The sequence below is a fragment of the Ovis aries genome, chromosome 1, assembly GCF_016772045.2.
Source record: "Ovis aries strain OAR_USU_Benz2616 breed Rambouillet chromosome 1, ARS-UI_Ramb_v3.0, whole genome shotgun sequence".
NCBI lineage: Eukaryota > Metazoa > Chordata > Mammalia > Artiodactyla > Bovidae > Ovis > Ovis aries.
The window spans coordinates 112016192-112037531 of record NC_056054.1 but is presented as its reverse complement, the minus strand read 5'-3'; the positions used below and the strand labels follow the sequence as shown (position 1 = coordinate 112037531).

The 21340-nt window shown below is 42.3% G+C and overlaps 1 protein-coding gene across 1 annotated transcript in view; it reads right to left on the bottom strand.

The window, feature by feature from the left end:
* Window positions 1-10567, bottom strand: part of LOC101121646 (T-lymphocyte surface antigen Ly-9) — a 41089-nt gene extending 30522 nt beyond the window's left edge. Inside the window, 2 exon segments of the mRNA XM_042243422.2 lie at window positions 10412-10457; window positions 10490-10567. Coding sequence (XP_042099356.1) covers window positions 10412-10457; window positions 10490-10567 — 124 coding nt within the window.
* Window positions 10568-21340: the final 10773 nt, after the last annotated feature.

Sequence of the window (21340 nt, the reverse complement as noted above, 5' to 3'; positions counted from 1 at the left end):
AGCTTGAACATCAGGGAGTTCACGGTTCATGTATTGCTGAAGCCTGGCTTGGAGAATTTTGAGCATTACTTTACTAGCATGTGAGATGAGTGCAATTGTGCGGTAGTTAGAGCATTCTTTTGCATTTCCTTTCTTTGGAATTGGAACGAAAACTGACCTTTCCAGTCCTGTGGCCACTGCTGAGTTTTCCAACTTTGCTGGCATATTGAGTGCAGCACTTTCACAGCATCATTTTTCAGGATTTGAAATAGCTCAACTGGAATTCCATCACCTCCGCTAGCTTTGTTTGTAGTGATGCTTTCTAAGGCCCTCTTAACTTCATTTCCCAAGATGTCTGGCTCTAGATTAGTGATCACATCATCATGATTATCTGGGTCATGAAGATGTTTTTTGTACAGTTCTTCCGTTTTTCTGCCACCTCTTCTTAATATCTTCTGCTTCTGTTAGGTCCATACCATTGCTGTCCTTTATCGAGCTCATCTTTGCTTGAAACGTTCTCTTGGTATCTCTAATTTTCTTGAAGAGATCTCTAGTCTTTCCCATTCTGTTGTTTTCCTCTGTTTCTTTGCACTGATCACTGAAGAAGGCTTTCTTATCTCTTCTTGCTATTCTTTGGAACTCTGCATTCAGATGCTTATAGCTTTCCTTTTCTCCTTTGCTTTTCACATCTCTTCTTTTCAGAGCTATTTGTAAGGTCTTCCCTGACAGCCATTTTGCTTTTTTGCATTTCTTTTCTATGGGGAAGGTCTTGATCCCTGTCTCCTGTACAATGTCACGAACCTCAGTCCATATTTCATCAGGCACTCTATCTATCAGATCTAGGCCCTTAAATCTATTTCTCACTTCCACTGTATAATCATAAGGGATTTGATTTAGGTCATACCTGAATGGTCTAGTGGTTTTCCCTACTTTCTTCAATTTAAGTCTGAATTTGGCAATAAGGAGTTCATGATCTGAGCCACAGTCAGCTCCTGGTCTTGTTTTTGTTGACTGTATAGTGCTTCTCCATCTTTGGCTGCAGAGAATATAATCAATCTGATTTTGGGGTTGACCATCTGGTGATGTCCATGTGTAGAGTCTTCTCTTGTGTTGTTGGAAGAGGGTGTTTGCTATGACCAGTGCATTTTCTTGGCAAAACTCTATTAGTCTTTGCCCTGCTTCATTCCGCATTCCAAGGCCAAATTTGCCTGTTACTCCAGGTGTTTCTTGACTTCCTACTTTTGCATTCCAGTCCCCTATCATGAAAAGGACATCTTTTTTGGGTGTTAGTTCTAAAAGGTCTTGTAGGTCTTCATAAAACCATTCAACTTCAGCTTCTTCAGCATTACTGGTTGGGGCATAGACTTGGATTACTGTGATATTGAATGGTTTGCCTTGGAGACGAACAGAGATCATTCTGTTGTTTTTGAGATTGCATCCAAGTACTGCATTTCGGACTCTTGTTGACCATGATGGCTACTTCTTTTCTTCTGAGGGATTCCTGCCTGCAGTAGTAGATATAATGGTCATCTGAGTTAAATTCACCCATTCCAGTCCATTTTAGTTCGCTGATTCCTAGAATGTCGACGTTCACCCTTGCCATGTCTTGTTTGACCTTTCCAATTTGCCTTGATTCATGGACCTGACATTCCAGGTTCCTATGCAATATTGCTCTTTACAGCATCGGATCTTGCTTCTATCACCAGTTACATCCACAACTGGGTATTGTTTTTGCTTTGGCTCCATCCCTTCATTCTTTCTGGAGTTATTTCTCCACTGATCTGCAGTAGCATATTGGGCACCTACTTACCTGGGGAGTTCCTCTTTTGGTATCCTATCATTTTGCCTTTTCATACTGTTGATGGGGTTCTCAAGGTAAGAATACTGAAGTGGCTTGCCATTCCCTTCTCCAAGCTATATATGACAAACCCACAGCAAATATTATCCTCAATGGTGAAAAATGGAAAGCATTTCCCCTAAAGTCTGGAACAAGACAATGGTGCCCATTTTCACCACTACTATTCGACATAGTTTTGGAAGTTTTGGCCACAGCAATCAGAGCAGAAAAAGAAGTAAAAGGAATCCAAATTGGAAAAGAAGAAGTAAATCTCTCACTGTTTGCAGATGACATGATCCTCTGCATAGAAAACCTTAAAGACTCCACCAGAAAATTACTAGAGCTAATCAATGAATATAGCAAGCCTGCAGGATATAAAATCAACACACAGAAATCTCTTGCATTCCTACACACTAATAATGAAAAAATAGAAAGAGAAATTAAGGAAACAGTTCTATTCACCATTGCAACGAAAAGAATAAAATACTTAGGAATATATCTACCTAAAGAAACAAAAGACGTATATATAGAAAAAAATCAAAGAGGACACTAATAGATGGAGTAATATACCTTGTTCATGGATTGGAAGAATCAATATAGTGAAGTTGAGTATGCTACCCAAAGCAATCTATAGATTTAATGCATTCCATATCAAGCTACCAATGGTATTTTTCACAGAGGTAGAACAAGTAATTTCACAATTTGTATGGAAATACAAAAAAACCTCGAGTGGCCAAAGCAATCTTGAGAAAGAAGAATGGAACTGGAGGAATCAACCTGCATGACTTCAGGCTCTACTACATAGCCACAGTCATCAAGAGAGTATGGTATCAGCACAAAGATAGAAATATAGATCAATGGAACCAAATAGAAAGCCCAGAGATAAATCCATGTGAGTGAGGAACTCCACCCATGGCAAAGGTCATGAGGAAGGAGGCTTCGGCATACACAAAGGCGTGATCAAGCCTCAGGAAATCCCCTGTTCCCGAGCATCTACCCCCAAAACCAGAGTCTACCTACTTTACTGTTTCATGCTCTCACCTACACCTCTGACTTTATGGGGTCTGACCCCCATTACCTCTCTCAGAGAAGGAGTTAGCTTACAGCTCCAAGTCAATAAAAATTCCTGGGCGTGACAAGAGTGTTTCAACTTACGAACTCCTCTGAAGGTTATCTAGCCTGCCTGTACAGGTTCGTCCAGCCACACGTGATTGTTTACAGTCTCCCAACCGTGAGAGGCACGATATGTTTTAGACTTACTAAAGGCAGATTCTTTTGGGAAATTAGAAATTACTAGTATAGTGGGTTGGTTAGGAATTATATTGGTGAAGGGTTTTTCATTTGTTGTGCCAATAATTGCTGCTAATTCCCTGCCCTGGGTGTGACAAGGGTGTCTCAGGTCAAATCCCTCTGCCAGCAGACTAGCTTGTGTGACAAGATTATCCATACTCCTGCCAAGCACATGATTGTTTACTACCTCTCAACCATAAACAGCACAGAGAGTTTGGAGGATTTTGAAAGTCTTAATTAGCATAGGGCTTTTCTCATTGTTGAGTCAAGATTGCTGCCAGGCCTCCATATCCTTAGGCACCTGGGAATATATTAATCAATGTATTTGGAATATAGAAAAGGAAATATAGTAGTTTTTGATGTTAGCAATACTAGACTTTTTGAGTTAATGAATTTTCTCTTTTGTTATAGATCACTGTACTTTGTTATAAATCACTGTGTCCTTGCTATGCAAAAATCTAACTTTATCACTATCTTAAGGCTAAATAGATCTTAAGGGGAACATTGGTGAAGGGTTTTCATTTGTTGGGCTGATGTTTGCTGCTAAATCTCCATATTCTCTGCCCTTATAATGAATATAACTAGCATATAGGAGAAATAAGTATTAACCTTTAAGATTAATCATGTTAACCTTGGGTTAAATAAACTCCTTTCTTGATTGTAACTCACTACACCCTCACCCTATAGGAATGCAACTTTATTTGGAGGGTGGTGCCTGGTTTAAGAAAAAACACCCTTGGAAAAAATAAGTTTTTGGTTATCAGAAAGAAAAAATCATAAAATGTCAGCAGGCCTCATGGCCAGAAGATGTTGTAAAACCCCTAAGACCTTTTTAAAATACATTTATGTGAAGCACCTGATTTTGATAAAGGTCAGGACTGCTGACCCCCATGTGACTCTGTATTCATCCCTATGTGTAACAAAAGATATATAAGCAAACCTAAAAAATAAAGAAATGGGATCAGTTTCTGGAAAGACTGATTCCCCCATGTCGCTTCTTTCTTTTTCTGGCTGAATTCCCATCTGGAGCGTGGGTACCCACCACGTCTACTTACTTGCCCTGGATTTTAAGTTCCATACGAAAAGGAGCCCGAGGAGGGGCACCTACGATATTCAAGTGGCACTGGTGGCCCAACGTAGATGGTGCAAATTCCTTGCTTTGGAATTTTATTGGTATTCCATGTAAACCAAGTTATTCAGCCTCTTTTTCTCTCCTACTATTTTCTGGCCAAATTCCCATCTGGTACGTGGGTACTCACCAAGCCTACTAATTTTGCCTGGGCTTCTAAGATCAGATTGGGGAGGCTTCAGTGTCTCTTCTCCTTCGGGAGAATGGAAAGATGCCTGTGGCCTATGTAGGTGGTGATTGGTATTCCATGTAAACCAAGTTATTCAGCCTCTTTTGCTCCGCTAATTTTCTAATCTCTCTCTATCTGTAATTAAATAAGTTTTTTCCTAGGAGGCCAATTCTGTCCCCACCTTCAAATTACCCTGGATCCACCGGGGAAGGACCCTGGCATCCACGCACCTATGGACTCCTTATCTTTGACAAAGGAGGCAAGAATATACAATGGAGAAGAGACAATCTCTTTAACAAGTGGTGCTGGAAAAACAGGTTAAACACTTGTAAAAGAATGAAACTAGAACACTTTCTAACACCATACACAAAAAGAAACTCCAAATGGATTAAGGATCTGACAAAAAACCATAAAATTCATAGAGGAGAACATAGGCAAAACATTCTCTGACATAAATCACAGCATGACCCACCTCCCAGAATATTGGAACTCAAAGCAAAAATAAACAAATGGGATCTAATTAAAATTAAAAGCTTCTGCACAACAAAGGAAACTATAAGCAAGGTGAAAAGACAGCCTTCAGAATGGGAGAAAATAATAGCAAATGAAGCAACTGACAAATAATTAATCTCAAAAATATACAAACAACTCCTGCAGTTCAACTCCAGAAAAATAAATGACCCAATCAAAAAATGGCCCAAAGACTTAAACAGACATTTCTCCAAAGAAGACATACAGATGGCTAATAAACACATGAAAAGATGCTCAACATCACTCATTATCAGAGAAATGCAAATCTAAACCACAATGAGGTACCATTTCACACCAGTCAGAATGGCTGCTATCCAAAAGTCTACATGCAATAAATGCTGGAGAGGGTGTGGAGAAAAGGGAACCGTCTTACACTGTTGGGGGGAAGGCAAACTAGTACAGCCACTATGGAGAACAGTGTGGAGATTCCTTAGAAAACTGGAAATATAACTGCCATATGACCCAGCAATCCCACTGCTGGGCATACACACTGGGGAAACCAGAATTGAAAGAGACTCATATACCCCAGTGTTCATTGCAGCACATTTATAATAGCCAAGACATGGAAGCAGCCTAGATGTCCATCAGCAGACGAATGGATAAGAAAGCTGTGGTACATATACATAATGGAATATTACTCAGCTATTAAAAAGAATGCATTTGAATCAGTTCTAATGAGGTGAATGAAACTGGAGGCTATTATAAGGAGTGAAGTAAGCCAGAAAGAAAAACACCAATACAGTATACTAATGCATATATATGAAATTTTGAAAGATGGTAACAATAGCCCTGTGTGTGAGATGGCAAAAAAGACACAGATGTATAGAACAGTCTTTTGAACTCTGTGGGAGAGGGCAAGGGTGGGATGATTTGGGAGACTGGCATTGAAAAATGTATATCATATGTGAAACATATCGCCGGTCCAGGTCTGATGCATGATACAGGATGCTCAGGGCTGGTACACTGGGATGACCCTGAGGGATGGTATGGGGAGGGAGGTGGGAGGTGGGTTCAGGATGGGGAACACCTGTATACCGTGGTGGATTCATGTTGATGTATGGCAAACCAATACAATATTGTAAAGTAATTGGCCTCCAATTAAAATAAATAAAATTTATATTCGAAAGAAAGAAAGAAAAAAAGAAAAATATGTAGAGAATGTTGGAGAGAGTGGAGAGGCCAAAAAATAGCTGGGAAGGATGGGAAAAATTTGAAGTGTGTTCTTAAAGCCTAAAGGTCACAGAAAACACAGATGCAGAGTAGAGCCTGGTGCAGGCCAAGGGAGTGGTCTCTGCCTAGACCCCCATCAGCTGAGCACTTGGACCTTCTGGAGAGGCTGCCAGGGAGGACACAGGACTAGACACCCTAGATGTGAGAGGGTCTGTTCAGGTAGACTCTGGGGCAGATTCAGAAGACAGAAGCTCAGCTGATGTGGTGGTGATTTGAAGTTGCCTAAAAGAGATAATCATGATGATGTGATCACTAATCTAGAGCCAGACATCTTGGAATGTGAAGTCAAGTGGGTCTTAGAAAGCATCACTACAAACAAAGCTAGTGGAGGTGATGGAATTCCAGTTGAGCTGTTTCAAATCCTGAAAGATGATGCTGTGAAAGTGCTGCACTCAATATGCCAGCAAAGTTGGAAAACTCAGCAGTGGCCACAGGACTGGAAAAGGTCAGTTTTCATTCCAATTCCAAAGAAAGGAAATGCAAAAGAATGCTCAAACTACAACACAATTGCACTCATCTCACATGCTAGTAAAGTAATGCTCAAAATTCTCCAAGCCAGGCTTCAGCAATACATGAACCGTGAACTCCCTGATGTTCAAGCTGGTTTTAGAAAAGGTGGAGGAACCAGAGGTCAAATTGCCAACATCCGCTGGATCATGGAAAAAGCAAGAGAGTTCCAGAAAACATCTATTTCTGCTTTCTTGACTATATCAAAGCCTTTGACAGTGTGGATCACAATAAACTGTGGAAAATTCTGAATGAGATGGGAATACCAGACCACCTAACCTGCCTCTTGAGAAATCTGTATGCAGGTGAGGAAGCAACAGTTAGAACTGGACATGGAACAACAGACTGGTTCCAAATAGGAAAAGGAGTACGTCAAGGCTGTATATTGTCACCCTGCTTACTTAACATATATGCAGATTACATCATGAGAAACACTGGACTGGAAGAAACACAAGCTGGAATCAAGATTGCCGGGAGAAATATCAATAACCTCAGATATGCAGATGACACCACCCTTATGGCCAAAAGTGAAGAGGAGCTAAAAAGCCTCTTGATGAAAGTGAAAGTGGAGAGTGAAAACGTTGGCTTAAAGCTCAACATTCAGAAAACGAAGATCATGGCATCTGGTCCCATCACTTCATGGGAAATAGATGGGGAAACAGTGGAAACAGTGTCAGACTTCATTTTGGGGGGCTCCAAAATCACTGCAGATGGTGATTGCAGCCATGAAATTAAAAGACGCTTACTCCTTGGAAGCAAAGTTATGACCAACCTAGATAGTATATTCAAAAGCAGAGACATTACTTTGCCAACTAAGTTCTGTCTAGTCAAGGCTATGGTTTTTCCTGTGGTCACATATGGATGTGAGAGTTGGACTGTGAAGAAGGCTGAGTGCCGAAGAATTGATGCGTTTGAACTGTGGTGTTGGAGAAGACTCTTGAGGGTCCCTTGGTCTGGGAGGAGATCCAACCAGTCCATTCGGAAGGAGATCAACCCTGGGATTTCTTTGGAAGGAATGATGCTAAAGCTGAAACTCCAGTACTTTGGCCACCTCATGCGAAGAGTTGACTCATTAGAAAAGACTCTGATGCTGGGAAAGATTGGGGGCAGGAGGAGAAGGGGATGACCAAGGATGAGATGGCTGGATGGCATCACGGACTCGATGGACGTGAGTCTGAGTGAACTCTGGGATTTGGTGATGAACAGGGAGGCCTGGCATGCTGTGATTCATGGGGTCGCAAAGAGTCAGACACGACTGAGCGACTGAACTGAACTGAACTGAAAAGAGCTCTTGTGATCTGGAAGACCCTGCTTATGATTGCTATGTGTGTTAGGCACTTTGTAGAAATCATTCATTTGAATTCTCAAAATTAATCTCATAAGCAGCCCTTTTTTTCTGACAAGGAGCTGAAATTTAGAGAGTTTAAGCCACTTGCCTGAGATTACAGGGTTGATCAGTGGCAGAACCCAGATTCTGGGTAGATGATACCCTGGGGTATAGAGGCTGGGAGCACTGACACCCCATCCTGGGAGCCCAGAAGGTGGTAGGTCTTGGCTGGGAGCATATGAATGTGTCTTGACCTTGTCTCTCCTCACACACAATGGTAAACAAAAACACACATGTCAGTGGGAGGAGCAGGATGTGGTTCCCACAGGTCAGATCCTATAGCAGCAAGCAGTGCTACATAGGTCCCATACAGGAGTTGCAGGTATCATCCATCTTATCTTAAACTACATCGTTTGCCAAATTATTAAAGGGAGGGTTTAAAGATTGTGATAACTGAATTTGACTTGCCCATCCTTTAATATTTTCTGAATAATGTACTTATAACAGTGATTATTATAATAACAAACATAGCTTCCACCAACTGTATGCCAAGCATTTACACATACATCCTTAATCTATAAAACAGTCTTGCATAGTACATTTTATTGTTTGTATTCTACACTTAAGAAATAGAATCTCACACACCTGATAAATGATGAAACAAGGACTTAATTTTGAATATTCCTTATATTAAAGCTGGGGGCAGGGGTTTGGACTTGTTCACCCTACTGCCTCCTAAGTTCTTGAAATCACTCCTTGGAAACACAGAAGCATCAAGAAAACTGCCTTCTAGACCAAAACAGTGAGGTTTGAGGTCACCCTAACTGGTGATGTCAGACAGAGGGAGATGTCTCTCTGCCCCAAACTGTTTGAAATTCACTGTGTTGACCATCTGGATGCTGTTGAATGTGGCTAATTCCAGGTTTATCCAACACAACCAGGAAGCACCCCAAGAGTTGAGTGTGAATATAAATAGCCTTGCTGCTACCTGTGTTCTTATGGTGAACAAAGATGAAATAGAAAGTGAAGAGAGGTTAGACTGAAATGCAGCCTGAGGTCTAGGGTCCCTCTACCCTATATATGCATCTGAGAGTTTTCTAGAGTTCTCCTCACTGCTTGGCCACTAACTTCATCCTTACTGCTGTCAGGTCCCTGTCCTGCATTATCCTCCCTAAATCCCTGATGAGGAAGCAGAATTCCAGAGGGACAGTAGCTGCCACTGTGTCAGTGGTTGAGACCCTTTCTAGGTACTGGGTCAGTTCTGCCCACTGGAGAGAGGTGGCTCAGGCCATGTTCCTGAGAAAAGTTCCCAGAAACTAGCAGAAATTGGGCCTTCAGGGGGAGCTAGAATGTTGGGAAGAAAGGATATTCAGATAGAAGCCAATTAGCTGAGGGCCACCAGACCATCTCCAGATCCCCAGTGAAGCCTCCAAACATGTGATAAACAAGGCAGGATATAAAAAGAAGCTCCAGCAGTCCTATCCGGAGAAGGCAATGGCACCTCACACCAGTACTTTTGCCTGGAAAATCCCATGGACAGCGGAGCCTGTAGGCTGCAGTCCATGGAGTTGCTGAGTTGGGCACGACTGAGAGACTTCACTTTCACTTTTCACTTTCATGCATTGGAGAAGGAAATGGCAACCCACTCCAGTGTTCTTGCCTGAAGAATCCCAGGGACAGAGGAGCCTAGTGGGTTGCCATCTATGGGGTCGCACAGAATTGGACACGACTGAAGTGACTTAGCAACAGCAGCAGCAGCAGCAGCAGCAGCAGCAGCAGCAGTCCTATCCCTCCCTTGGAAACTGGTAGGTGATTTGTTATCAGGACAACTTTCCTGTATCCCTCTGCAGGTCTTACCCACATTGCACAGGGAACAAACTCATCGTGCAGCATTTCTTATCTTGAAAATGTGAGAGCAAGAGGAATAGACTCTGAACCTGGGGTTATTTGAGTCTGGGGCTAGAAATTTACCTACTCATGGTGTGTAACTATGTATACTCTCTCTCTCTCTCTCTCTCTCTCACACACACACACACACACACACAGCTCACAGTAAGGTGGAACCCACAGAAAAATTACCAAAAGAAGACAGTTTCCTGCTTTTAACAATTAGTGCTGTGTGCCACGCTCAGTTGCTCAGTCATGTCTGAATCTTTGAGACCCCAAGGACAGTAGCCCACCAGGTTCCTCTGTCCACAGAGTTTTTCAGGCAAGAATGCTGGAGTGGGATGGCATATCCTCCTCTAGGAGCTCTTCCCAGCCCTGGGATGGAACCCGCAGCTCCTGCAGCTCCTGCATTTGCAGGCAGATTCTTTACCACTGTGCCACCTGGGAAGTCCTTAAATAACTAGAATCCCCAGCAAAAATGTGACCAGCCTCATGGGAATACCAGTGGCCCCAGTGTGGACTTACCCATGAGCAAGAAGAGGAGAGGGGTCCATAGATAGGGAGAGAATATGTGTGGTTGACTCTTCGGTAGGGAGAGAATATGTGTGGTTGACTCTTCGGTGGCTTTTTGGAGAAAGGTTGCAGAGCCCAGTCATCTGTGTGTCTCCTTGGGCTCGCCATGATGATCTACTTTCAGATCATGGGCTGAAGGAAGAAGCATTTACCACAGCTTCCGCAACTGTGTGTGTGTGTGTGTCCCAGCGAGGGCTGTTTATACCAAGCACCACAGACTCCTCCCATATGCTCAGGCTGGGGCAGAGCTCCCAAATCTATTACTAACCTTCACGGTACTTGCAAACCTATAACTGGCATAACTTGCTTCAGTCTCAGGAGGATTAGGTTCTAAACTTGGCTCTGAAGATGCCCCTTAAAAATCTCTACCTCCTGACAGAGATAACTAATACATGCCCTGGTGCAATGAACTATTCTTGAGTATGAGATGGATTTAGTGACTTGGTTCTAGTGAGTAGAATGTGTCAGAAGGGACGAGATGTGGCTTCTATTTTGGGCTGACCCTCTCTACCCTCCCTTCACACCTCCATCCTTCCCTGACCTCATGCAAGGAGATAGGTTATTACATTGTAAGGATGGCCTCCAGCCAGCAAGGAACTAATGTCAATAGTTGATGAGAACTTGAGGCCTTCCAAGAGCCATGGAGGTGAAACTGGAAGTGAATCCTCCCCTGGGAGGGCCTTGAAATGACTGTAGTCCTGGCTGACACCTTGACTGTAGCTTAGTGAGGGATTGTGAGCCAGAGGCGCCCAGCTAAGCTGTGCCTAAATTCTTGATCCATAGAAACTGTGAGATAATAAATGTTTACAGTTTTAAGCTGCCAAGTTTCATAATTTGCCGGGAGCCAGCACGGGAGATCCCACCAATGACAAAGGTCATGAGGAAGAGGCCTGAAAGGCAAAGATGAGTCAGGTCTCAAGGGGTCCTCTGCTTGAGCATCTACCCCGAAACCAAAATCTGTCTGTTTACTGTCTGCTATACTACACTCTTCTGACATTAACAGGGGCTATCCCCGACCACCTTTCTCTGGAAAAAGTTAACTTAGCACTCCAGTTAATAGTCTCCTGCATATAAAAGGAGTTCAGTTCAGTTCAGTCGCTCAGTCGTGTCTGACTCTTTGTGACCCCATGAAACACAGCACGCCAGGCCTCCCTGTCCATCACCAACTCCCGGAGTTCACTCAGACTCACGTCCATCGAGTCAGTGATGTTATGCAGCCATCTCATCCTCTGTCATCCCCTTCTTCTCCTACCCCCAATCCCTCCCAGCATCAAAGACTTTTCCAATGAGTCAACTCTTCGCATGAGGTGGCCAAAGTACTGGAGTTTCAGCTTTAGCATCATTCCTTCCAAAGAAATCCCAGGGTTGATCTTCAGAATGGACTGGTTGGATCTCCTTGCAGTCCAAGGGACTCTTAAGAGTTTTCTCCAACACCACAGTTCAAAAGCATCAATTCTTCGGCGCTCAGCCTTCTTTACAGTCCAGCTCTCACATCCAGTGGTCATACATGACCACTGGAAAAACCATAGCCTTGACTAGACGGACCTTAGTCGGCAAAGTAATGTCTCTGCTTTTGAATATACTATCTAGATTGGTCATAACTTTTCTTCCAAGGAGTAAGCGTCTTTTAATTTCATGGCTGCAGTCACCATCTGCAGTGATTTTGGAGCCCCAAAAAATAAAGTCTGACACTGTTTCCACTGTTTCCCCATCTATTTCCCATGAAGTGATGGGACCAGATGCCATGATCTTCGTTTTCTGAATGTTGAGCTTTAAGCCAACTTTTTCACTCTCCTCTTTCACTTTCATCAAGAGGCTTTTAGTTTCTCTTCACTTTCTGCCATAAGGGTGGTGTCATTTGCATATCTGAGGTTATTGATATTTCTGCCAGCAATCTTGATTCCAGCTTGTGTTTCTTCCAGTCCAGCGTTTCTCATGATGTACTCTGCATATAAGTTAAATAAGCAGGGTGACAGTATACAGCCTTGACGTACTCCTTTTCCTATTTGGAACCAGTCTGTTGTTCCATGTCCAGTTCTAACTGTTGCTTCCTGGACTGCATACAGATTTCTCAAGAGGCAGGTCAGGTGGTCTGGAATTCCCATCTCTTTCAGAATTTTCCACAGTTTATTGTGATCCACACAGTCAAAAGCTCTGGCATAGTCAATAAAGCAGAAATAAATATTTTTTTGGAGCACTCTTGCTTTTTCCATGATCCAGTGGATGTTGGCAATTTGATCTCTGGTTCCTCTGCCTTTTCTAAAGCCATCTTGAACATCAGGAAGTTCACGGTTCACGTATTGCTGAAGCCTGGCTTGGAGAATTTTGAGCATTACTTTACTAGCATGTGAGATGAGTGCAATTGTGTGGTAGTTTGAGCATTCTTTGGCATTGCCTTTCTTTGGGAATGGAATGAAAACTGACCTTTTCCAGTCCTGTGGCCACTGCTGAGTTTTCCAACTTTGCTGGCATATTGAGTGCAGCACTTTCACAGCATCATCTTTCAGGATTTGAAATAGCTCAACTGGAATTCCATCACCTCCACTAGCTTTGTTCGTAGTGATGCTTTCTAAGGCCCACTTGACTTCACATTCCAGGATGTCTGGCTCTAGGTGAGTGATCACACCACCATGATTATCTGCTTTGTGAAGATCTTTTTTGTACAGTTCTTCTGTGTATTCTTGCCATCTCTTCTTAATATCTTCTGCTTCTGTTAGGTCCATACCATTTCTGTCCTTTATCGAGCCCATCTTTGCATGAAATGTTCCCTTGGTATCTCTAATTTTCTTGAAGAGATCTCTAGTCTTTCCCAATCTGTTGTTTTCCTCTATTTCTTTGCATAGATGGCTGAGGCAGGCTTTCTTATCTCTTCTTGCTATTCTTTGGAATTCTGAATTCAGATGCTTATATCTTTCCTTTTCTCCTTGGCTTTTTGCTTCTCTTCTTATGCAAAAGTAGGAAGTCAAGAAACACCTGGAGTAACAGGCAAATTTGGCCTTGGAATGCGGAATGAAGCAGGGCAAAGACTAATAGAGTTTTGCCAAGAAAATGCACTGGTCATAGCAAACACCCTCTTCCAACAACACAAGAGAAGACTCTACACATGGACATCACCAGATGGTGAACACCAAAATCAGACAGATTATATTCTTTGTAGCCAAAGATGGAGAAGCTCTATACAGTCAACAAAAACAAGACCAGGAGCTGACTGTGGCTCAGATCATGAACTCCTTATTACCAAATTCAGACTTAAATTGAAGAAAGTAGGGAAAACCACTAGACCATTCAGGTATGACCTAAATAAAATCCCTTATGATTATATAGTGGAAGTGAGAAATAGACTTAAGGGCCTAGATCTGATAGGTAGAATGCCTGATGAACTATGGACTGAGGTTCGTGACATTGTGCAGGAGACAGGGATCAAGACCATACCCACAGAAATGAAATGCAAAAAAGCAAAATGGCTGTCTGGGGGAGCCTTACAAATAAAAGGATGTCTCAGCTCAAACCCCTTTGATAGCTCTCTAACTTGCCTGACAGGTTTCCCCAGACTTTTACAACTATGCATGTGATTGTTTACAGCCTCCCAACTGTGAGAGGCACAGAAGCTTAAAACGTCTTAAAGATATAGAGTCTCTTAAAGAGCTAAGAATTATATTGGTGAAGGGTTTCATTGTTGAGTTAATGATTGCTGCCAGGCCTCCATATCCTTTATCTTTTAGGCACCTGGGAGGATATTAATCAATGTAATTGGGATGCAGAAATAGGAATATAGTAGTTTTGATGTTGGCAATACTAGACTTTTGAGTTAATGGATTTTCTCTTTGTTATAAATCACTGTACTCCTCTTTCTTTGTTATAAATCATTGTATCCTTGCTATGTAAGAATGTAATTTTATTTAGTGCTCTGAGAGTGGCACCAGACTTTGGAAAGAACAACACTTTTAGGGCAAATAAGTTTTCTGGTTGACGGACCTTTATCAGAAAAGGGTCATAAAATGCTAATAGGCCTCCTGGCCAGAAGATGATGTAAATCACCTAAGACCTGTGTATACAGATAGGTATGCAGAGAGAAAGCCTGGTCTCGATAAGGGTCAGGACTGCTGACCCTGCATGACTTTGTATTTTCCATTATTCTCTATGTACAGCTTAAGGTATATAAGCTCCCTGGAAAAAATAAAATTTTGGGCCTCGCCTCATCATTGCTTGGCTCCCCGTGTCAATTCTCTTTTTCTTTCTTTCTCTCTTTTACTCTCTTTTTCAGGCTGATCCCTTGGAGTGCAGGGGCTCGCTGTGTTCACTTCTCTGCCCAGGCTTCTAAGACCCTTGCGAGAGGGAGCCCAAGGCGGGGCACCCTCCGCTATTCAAGCAGGCCCCTGTAGCCTACGTGAACGGTGTAAGTCCCTTGTCTTGGGACTTTATTGGCTTTCTGTGTAAACCAAGGAATATCAGCCTCTTTCTCTCCTCTATTTTCTTAACTGCAACATTCTTTCCTTATCTCCTTCTATATCTCTAAATAAATAATTCTCTTATCGCCAACGTCGTCCACGCTTCGGATACCCTGGATCCAACTGGGGCTGGTCCCCGGTAATAACTGATTACCTAGCAATGGACAAATAATACTATGACCCAACAAATTCCCTACTTTACTTAAGCCAGTTTGTGTTGAATTTCTGGCAATGCAACTGAAAGACTTAACTAGTCCGGAAAAAGCACCAGGGAAACTGCACTTAGGATGGATATTGTAAGTGACAGTTGTATAATTGAGTTGAAAAGGTAGGTTGTAAGTTCAATCACTCAGTTGTCACAAAATCACGTTTTGTGACCCCCATGGACACGTCCATCACCAACTCCCAGAGCTAGCTCAAACTAATGTCCATTGAGTCTGTGATGCCATCCAACTATCTCATCCTCTGTTTTTCCCTTCTCCTGCCTTCAAACTTTCCCAGCATCAGGGTCTTTTCCAATACTGTCAGTGATGTCAGTTCTTCACATCAGGTGGCCAGAAGACTGGAGTTTCAGCTTCAGCATCAGTCCCTCCCCTGAACATTCAGGACTGATTTCCTTTAGGATTGACTGGTTTAATCTCCTTGCAGTCCAAAAGACTCTCAAGAGTCTTCTCCAACAGCACAGTTCAAAAGCATCAAGTCTTCAGTGCTCAGCTTTCTTTATGGCCCAACTCTCACATCCATTCAAACATGACTACTGGAAAAGCCATAGCTTTGACTAGACAGACCTCTGTCAGAAAAGTGATGTCTCTCTGCTTTTTAATATGCTGTCTAGGTTGGTCATAGCTTTACTTCCAAGGTGCTAGCTTCTTTTAATTTCATGGCTACAGTCAGCATCTGCAGTGCTTTTGGAGTCCAAGAAAATAAAGTCTGTCACTGTTTCCATTATTTCCCCATCTATTTGCCATGAAGTCATGGGATCAGATGCCATGATCTTAGTTTTTTGACTATTGAGTTTTAAGCCAACTTTTTCATTCTCCTCTTTCACTTTTATCAGGAGGCTTTTTAGTTCCTCTTTGGTTTCTGCCATAAGAGTGGTGTCATTTGCATATCTGAGATTATTGATATTTCTTCTGGCAATCTTGATTTCAGCTTGTGCTTCATCTAGTCCAGCATGTCTCATGATGGACTCTGCAAGATGGACTTATACAAGTTAAATAAGCAGGGTGACAATATACAGCCTTGACATACTCCTTTCCCAATTTGGAACCAGTCTGTTGTTCCATGTCCAGTGCTAACTGGTGCTTCTTGACCTGCATACAGATTTCTCAGGAGGCAGGTCAGGTGCTCTGGTATTCCCATCTCTTGAAGAATTTTCCATAGTTTGTTGTGATACACACAGTCAAAGGCTTTGACATAGTCAGTAAAGCAGAAGTAGATTTTTTCTGGAGCTCTCAGCCTTTTCTTTTTTTTTAAGATTCAATGGATGTTGACAATACGATCTCTGGTTCCTCTGCCTTTTCTAAATCCAACTTGAACATCTGGAAGTTCTCAGTTCATGTACTGTTGAAGTATGGCTTGGAGAATTTTGAGCATTACTTTGCTAGCGTGTGAGATGAGTGCAGCTGTGTGGTAGTTTGAACATTCTTTGGCATTGACCTTCTTTGGGATTGGAATGAAAACTGACCTTTTCCAGTCCTGTGGCCACTGCTGAGTTTTTCAGATTTGCTGGCATATTGAGTGCAGCACTGAAGGAGGAGACCATAGGGCCTGGATTCTGTCCTAGGCCTGTTCAGTGCTGGCCATGTGCGGCTGCCTTTTCCATGGACTCTGAACTCTGTGCTTAGTGCCTATGGAAATGACACACCAGCAGAAGGATAAGACCCACTCCGGACAAAGGAACCCTGAGAGTCATACCTAGATTACTCGTCACCTAAGAGAAAACATCTACTAATCATCCCTATCTCCAGACAGGTCATAATTTTTTTTCTGTACTTATCAGAGTGTAACATTGGGTTTTTCTGATCTATAAGGAGCAAATTTATACCTGTTTCTGAATCAAGCACAAGATAGAAAACAGCTGTTAATATTTTTAAAGAATATTTTAAATGGTGATTTTATATAATTTGAAGAAAAAGGCTTGCTAATTTTACCTAATGTTTCATCATTAATCTCAGGACAACTTACTGCAGGGCCAAAAAAAAAAAAAAAAAAGGTGGAGGGGAATCGTTTCCCAGACAGGACTATGAGAGTGGATGTAGGCACTAAATTCTTGCATTTTTCTAATCCATCTCTGACATGATAGAATCATCAATTTTGTGTAAGAGATTTAAATCTAAAACCTGATGTTTTTAAAACAATATTAACAACTGTTAGATTTTAAAAGAGTAACTGAACACATTTGTCTTCAGTCATTTTGCATTGCTTTGTGTTGATCACAGTAATTTTTTCTTCAGTGCTTTGTGATCCTACTATTAGGAAAAAGTAAAGGGCTCATTGCTGTGTGATTTTAGTAGATTTGGCTAAACTACTAACAGGGGATTTTAAAAGTATTTGAGGGACTTGATGGCTCCGTATAATGTTCTCCCTGGAGAAGGCAATGGCACCCCACTCCAGTACTCTTCCCTGGAAAAACCCATGGATGGAGGAGCCTGGTAGGCTGCAGTCCATGGGGTCGCATGGAGTCGGACACAACTGAGTGACTTCACTTTCACGTTTCACTTTCATGCATTGGAGAAGGAAAATGGCAACCCACTCCAGTGTTCTTGCCTGGAGAATTCCAGGGACGGGGGAGCCTGGTGGGCTGCAGTCCATTAGGTCGCACAGAGTCGGACACGACTGAAGTGACTTAGCAGCAACCTTGGGCTTATCGATTAATGACCAGTTGTTTAACTGTTTAAGCACATGACACATGAGTGATGGGGCTATTGTGACTGGATCTACCTCTCTTTGATTACGCAGGTTTCAAGGAATTTGGGGAGATGGGTTTGAACACCTACACAAAGGGTATAAAAGATTTTCACAGAAGCTGGTCAGGGTCCTTGGCTAAGAGGAGACTCTGTCTTGGGCCCGCTGGTGTAATAAACTGCTCTTCACTATCTGCATCGTCCTTCTGAAGTGACTTTGTTTCCCGGAAGGTGTGGCTACAACAGCACTTTATAGCATAATCTTTCAGGATTTGAAAGAGCTCACCTGGAATTCCATCACCTCCACTATCTTTGTTCGTAGTGATGCTTCCTAAGGCCCAGTTGACTTTGAGTTCCAGGATGTCTGGCTATAGATGAGTGATCACACCATCATGGTTATCTGAGTCATTAGGATTTTTTTTTTTTTTGTATAGTTCTTCTGTGTATTCTTGCCACCTCTTCTTAATATTTTCTGCTTCTATTAGGTCCATACCATTTTTGTCCTTTATTGTGCCCATCTTTGCATGAAATATTCCCCTGGTATCTCTAACTTTCTTGAAGAGATCTCTAGTCTTCCATTCCATTATTTTCCTCTATTTCTTTGCATTGATCACATTAGGAGGCTTTCTTATCTCTCCTTGCTATTCTTTGGAACTTTATATTCAGATGGGTATATCTTTTCTTTTTGCCTTTGCTTTTAGCTTCTCTTCTTTTCTCAACTATTTGTAAGGCCTCCTCAGGCAATCATTTTGCCTTTTGCATTTCTTTTTCTTGGGGATGGATAGTTTTGATCACTTTTTTGACTATGTACAGTTGCCTCCTGTACAATGTCACAAACCTCCATCCATAGTTCTTCAGGTACTCTGTTTGTCAGATCTAATCCTTGAATTCATTTGTTTCTTCCATTGTATAATCCTAAAGGGATTTGATTTAGGTCATACTCGAATGATCTAGAGGTTATCCTTACTTTCTTCAATTTAAGTCTGAATTTTGCAGGAAGGAGTTCATGATCTGAGCCACAGTCAGCTCCTGGTCTTCTTTTTGCTGACTATATAAAGCTTCTCCATTTTTGGTTGCAAAGAATATAATCAATCTGATTTCAGTGTTGACCATCCTGTGATGTCCATGTGTAGAGTCATTTCTTGTGTATTTGGAAAAGGGCATTTGCTATGACCAGTGCATTCTCTTGGAAAAACTCTGTTAGCCTTTGTGCTGCTTCATTTTGTACTCCAAGGCCAAACGTGCCTGTAACTCCAGGTATCTCTTGACTTACTACTTTTGCATTCCAGGCCCCTATGATGAAAAGGACATATTTTTTTGGTGTTAGTTCTAGAAGGTCTTGTAGGTCTTCATAGGACCATTCAGCTTCAGCTTCTTCAGCGTTAGTGGTTGGGGCATAGAGTTGGATTACTGTGATATTGAATGGTTTACAATGGAAACGAACAGAGGTCATTTTGCCATTTTTGAGACTGCACCCAAGTACTGCATTTCAGACTCTTGCTGACTATGAGGGCTACTCCATTTCTTCTGAGGGATTCTTTCCCACAGTAGTATACACAATGGTCATCTGAATTAAATTTGCCCGTTCCAGTCCATTTTAGTTCACTGATTCCTAAAATGTCGATGTTCACTCTTGCCATCTCCTATTTGACCACTTCCAATTTGCCTTGATTCATGGACCTGACATTCCAGATGCCTCTGCATCATTTTCCTTTACAGCATCAGACTTTATTTTCATTACCAGTCACATCCACAACTGGGTGTTGTTTTCACTTTGGCTCCATCTCTTCATTCTTTCTGGAGTTATTTTTCCACTGCTCTCCAGTAGCATATTGGGCACCTACCAACCTGGGGAGTTCATCTTTCAGTGTCATATCTTTTTGCCTTTTCATGCTGTTCATGGGGTTCTCAAGGCAACGATATTGAAATGGCTTGCTATTCCCTTCTCCACTGGATCACGTTTTGTCAGAAGTTTTTGCCACGACCTGTTCATCTTGAGTGATCCTACACAGCATGGCTCATAGTTTCATTGAGTTAGACAAGGCTGTGATCCATGTGATCAGTTTGGTTAGTTTTCTGTGATTGTGGTTTTCATTCTGTCTGCCCTCTGATGGATAAGGATAAGAGGCTTATGGAAGCTTCCTGATTGGAGAGACTGACTGTGGGAGAATCTGTGTCTTATTCTAATGGGCTGGGTTCAGTAAACCTTTAATCAATTTTCTGTTGATGGGTTGGTCTGTGTTCCCTCCCTGTTGTTTAGCCTGAGACCAAACTATGGTGGAGGTAATGGGGACCTCTTTCAAAAGGACTTACTCCTGTACTGCTGTATTCAGTGCCCCTGACCCCACAGCAGGCCACTTGTCAACCCATGTCTTCGCTAGAGACTCCTGGACACTCACAGGCAAGTCTGGCTCAGTCTCTTATAGGGACACTGCTTCTTTCTCCTGGCTCCTGGTACACACAAGGTTTTGCTTGTGCTCTCCAAGAGTCTGTATCTCCATTCCTGTGGGAGTTCTGTAATCAAATCTCACTGGCCTCCAAGGTCAAATTCCCTGAGATTTCTCAGCCCCTTTGCCAGATTCCCAGGATGGGAAATCTGTTGTGAGTCCTTAAGAACTTTCTTAACAGTGAGAGAATTTCTTTGATATAATTGTTCTGCAGTTTGTGCATCATCTGCTTGGCGGCTTTATGGTGGGGCTAATGGTGACCTCCTCCAAGAGGGCTTATGCCACATGCTTCATGTCCCAGGTCTGCTGCAGCCAGAGCCCCTGTCCCTGTGGCAGGCCACTGCTGACCTGTGCCTCCACAGGAAACACTCAAACACTCAAAGTCAGGTCTGGCTCAGTCTCTGTGGAGTCACTGGGTCCTGGTGGTTGGGGGTGACATAATTCCTTTTATCTTACCTTGGGATGCTGGCTTCTTTTGAACTGACAGTGTAATAGCTGTAACTTCTTGTACCTTGAGATTCATATATTTACTTAGGCTGGAACATTAGAGGACTTGAAAACTTCAGGATGGTGGAATGTGTAGTTTTAGTTAACATTCAGTGAGTGCTTTTTGGGTGCTGAGTTCTCTTCCAATATTTGACATGTATTAATTCATTAGTCCTCACAACAGCTTTATGAGATGGCTATTTTAAAAAATAATTTCTACTCTATAGACAGAGTCAACACTCTAAGTCCCATGGCCAGAGAAGCCTGGTGGGCTACAGTCCATAGGGTAGCAAAGAGTCACACAACTGAAGTGACTTAGCTTGAATAGAACAGGAAACTGAAGTACAAAGAGATTAAGTAGCTCGCTCTGAGTTTTGTAGTCAATGAGAATTTGAACCTAGGAAGTCTAAGAGGATGGAGAGGAAGGGGAGGACAATTAGAAGAGCAGCCTCTGCCCATGGAGAGCTTCTCCAGAGGCTGGTCATGCTGATGATGCAATCCAGAGAGAGAGAATGTCTCCTTAAATTTGTGTCTCCTTAAATTTGGGGATCAGTCGTCCCCAATCTTTTTTGTGAAAGACAATTTTTCTGCAAA